Source organism: Chaetura pelagica, unplaced genomic scaffold (genome assembly GCF_000747805.2).
Source record: "Chaetura pelagica isolate M959 unplaced genomic scaffold, ChaPel_1.0 scaffold21, whole genome shotgun sequence".
NCBI lineage: Eukaryota > Metazoa > Chordata > Aves > Apodiformes > Apodidae > Chaetura > Chaetura pelagica.
In genome coordinates this window covers 1,492,756-1,495,303 of record NW_009952251.1, presented here as the reverse complement: position 1 = coordinate 1,495,303, position 2,548 = coordinate 1,492,756, and the positions used below count along the sequence as shown (strand labels likewise).

The 2,548-nt window shown below is 42.2% G+C and overlaps 1 protein-coding gene across 1 annotated transcript in view; it reads left to right on the top strand.

Annotated features, from left to right (window-relative positions):
• The window catches only part of CDK15 (cyclin-dependent kinase 15), an 8,938-nt gene extending 7,369 nt beyond the window's left edge, over nucleotides 1-1,569 (top strand). Inside the window, 3 exon segments of the mRNA XM_010007387.1 lie at nucleotides 981-1,078; nucleotides 1,081-1,104; nucleotides 1,565-1,569. Coding sequence (XP_010005689.1) covers nucleotides 981-1,078; nucleotides 1,081-1,104; nucleotides 1,565-1,569 — 127 coding nt within the window.
• The last annotated feature ends 979 nt before the right edge of the window (nucleotides 1,570-2,548 follow it).

Below are 2,548 nucleotides of genomic sequence, written 5' to 3'. Positions count from 1 at the left end.
AGGAAATGAACTGCAAAATGATTTACTGCTCTTTTAGGGGGGTCATCTAGCTTGCTTATTTTTTTGTGGCAAATGTTGTTTGCTTTTTCTCTGTGTGATTCCTATTGAATGTGATGCAAGTATTCAGAATATTACAGGGACACATTTTCTGGTACAAAAATGACCTATGGGTGTCACTGTTTTTCCTTCATTTTCAGATTAAACTTCTGGTGAAAAATATCTTCTCTGGTGAAATCTATTTACTTTTGCTGTGCTTTGTTTCTATCCACTATCTGATTTCATGCCTTTTCTCAGCTCAACTTGTTTTAGCCCAGGCTTATTTACACTGCCATGGTGGAGGGACTGAGATATTTCTTTCTTGTTTGCTTTTCTGCTTTCTTGCTTGCTTCATTCATCATACCTTATTTACTATATCTGTTCAAATCAGGTCTTTGTGTTTTCTCCTAGCTTGAAGATAACAGTTCCCATTGTCAAGTCACACTGGTCCAGCTTATACTGGGCAGAGGTGGTGTGTAGAGCAGCTGCAGATCTCCCTCTGCTGGTATCAGCTGGCTCAAATGGGCAAAACCTCCAGCTCCTTAAACCTTTGTCTTGTTTGGCTGTATGTCTTCATCTTGAACACTGAAATCAGAATATCTTGCTGTTCTGAAAGCTGGGTTCTGTGTTTTGGTGAGTTGAGCTTATTCGTGCAATCAATAGTTCATTTCTAAAGAAAAGCTGGATTTCCAAAATATGCACTTAGGAACTGCACTGTGACTGCCCTCACGGCCAAATACTCCACCCAGAAAACCTCAGAAAGCTGCAGGGCAGTTATACCCCACTGCAGTTTTCCTGTGCCAGCTCTACTACTTTTGGGGATTTTTGCTGGTTTCTTACTTGTTTTATCTCTGCTTTGTTCTGGGAGTTCTCCTGAGGTTCAGAGTTAATGTACCAATGCAAAGTCACACAAAACAATTTCTTTTTTTTGTTGACTTTTTCTAGCTCTTTATGTTTTAGCTTTTGTGTGGCCTGGCTTACAGCCACCAACAACACATTCTTCACCATGATCTGAAACCCCAGAACCTGCTCATCAGTTGTCTTGTGAGCTCAAATTAGCTGAATTTGGTGAGTCACAGTTTAGATACTGCTAATATAGCTGCTCAGACTGAAGCTTTAGCATGCATACAGATCTGTATCCACATCCCAATAAGTCATAGAAGCATAGCCTCTTACTGAACTTCAGGAAACTATTTCTGTGGTCAGTCCAGCCTTTCTTGCATTTATACTGATATGTGCAGGGAGTAACCTCATTTAAGTTACAGCAATTAATGCCACATATAACTGGTTCAAGAGGATAGAGAATCAATCTCTCTCTGCTCAGAAAATAATGTAACATGCAGAGTCCAAGGTGAGGTGCTGAACCAAGAGGCTTTATTTGCATTGGTTTGGGACAGCTGCTTCAGGCACAAATGGTGAAGCCCTGCAAAACACAGGATATTGCTTGATCTCATCTGCCCCAGATGTATATTCCAGACATTCTTTGTCAATTGCTTGTAAACTGCATTGAGCTTGCTTGTGTTTAAAGATTAGAGACAAGGTAATGTCCTTTTTCCAGTTATTATCATCTATATGTTGCATGGGTAGAAGGACTGCCAGAACAGAGCAGCCTTTTTTTTTCCTTCCTTCTCAAAGAACATGTCTCAGATGCACTCTACATTTCATATAGAAAGACTCTGTTCTGTTAAAGCCTTGTTACCTTATCAGCTCTATCTCTGCACCAGCCTGAGCCCACTTCCAGCAACAGTTCTGCCTTACTCAAGGACAACATGCAGCTCACGAAGTTGCAGGAGACCACCCTCATTCTGGGCAATTTTACATCTGTATACAGTATTGCTGCCTTTCTTCAGACCAGTTGATTTTCTGTATGTGCCTGTCACACCAAGACTTCACATAACTGCTATGCAGAGTCAAAGGCTGGGAAAGGGAAGGAATGCAGGAGGCTGAAGAATGTGCAAAAAGAGGGCTGGCTAAGTTTACAAACAGCAAAACTACAGGTCTTCTCTGGCTGCATTCACCTCTCAAGGTCTGCAGTTTATTGGAGACTCTGATGGCCTGGAGGGCAGTTTGGGGAAATAGTAGTTTTTAGTTTTTTCACTTCCCTAGGCCTGCTGCTAATTTAATTGCTAAAGATTTCTCCAAGGAGGAAAACCTTGCCAAATTCTAATGGCTTCCAGCTGCTAAGCCAGTCTAAATAGTCCTGTTTTCTCTCCCCCACTACCTGTCACCTCTCCCTTCCAGACAGTCTCTCAGGAATGTCTGCTGAGTTTGAAGAAGATGCCTGCCTAGCAGATTGGAGGGTTTGTATTAGGCAGATGCTGGTATAACCCTGTTTGTTTTTATCCTGAAAGCTGACCCCTGTCTAAAGCCCTGGCTATGCACAGAAAGCCTGGCCTTTCTGCCTGTGAAAAATCAACATGCCCACTACATAACTCTGCTCTGGTGGAGCAGCAATATAGAAGTGCTAGACAAAGATCCCATCCAGCACTCTGAGCAGCTGTAACTGCACAGT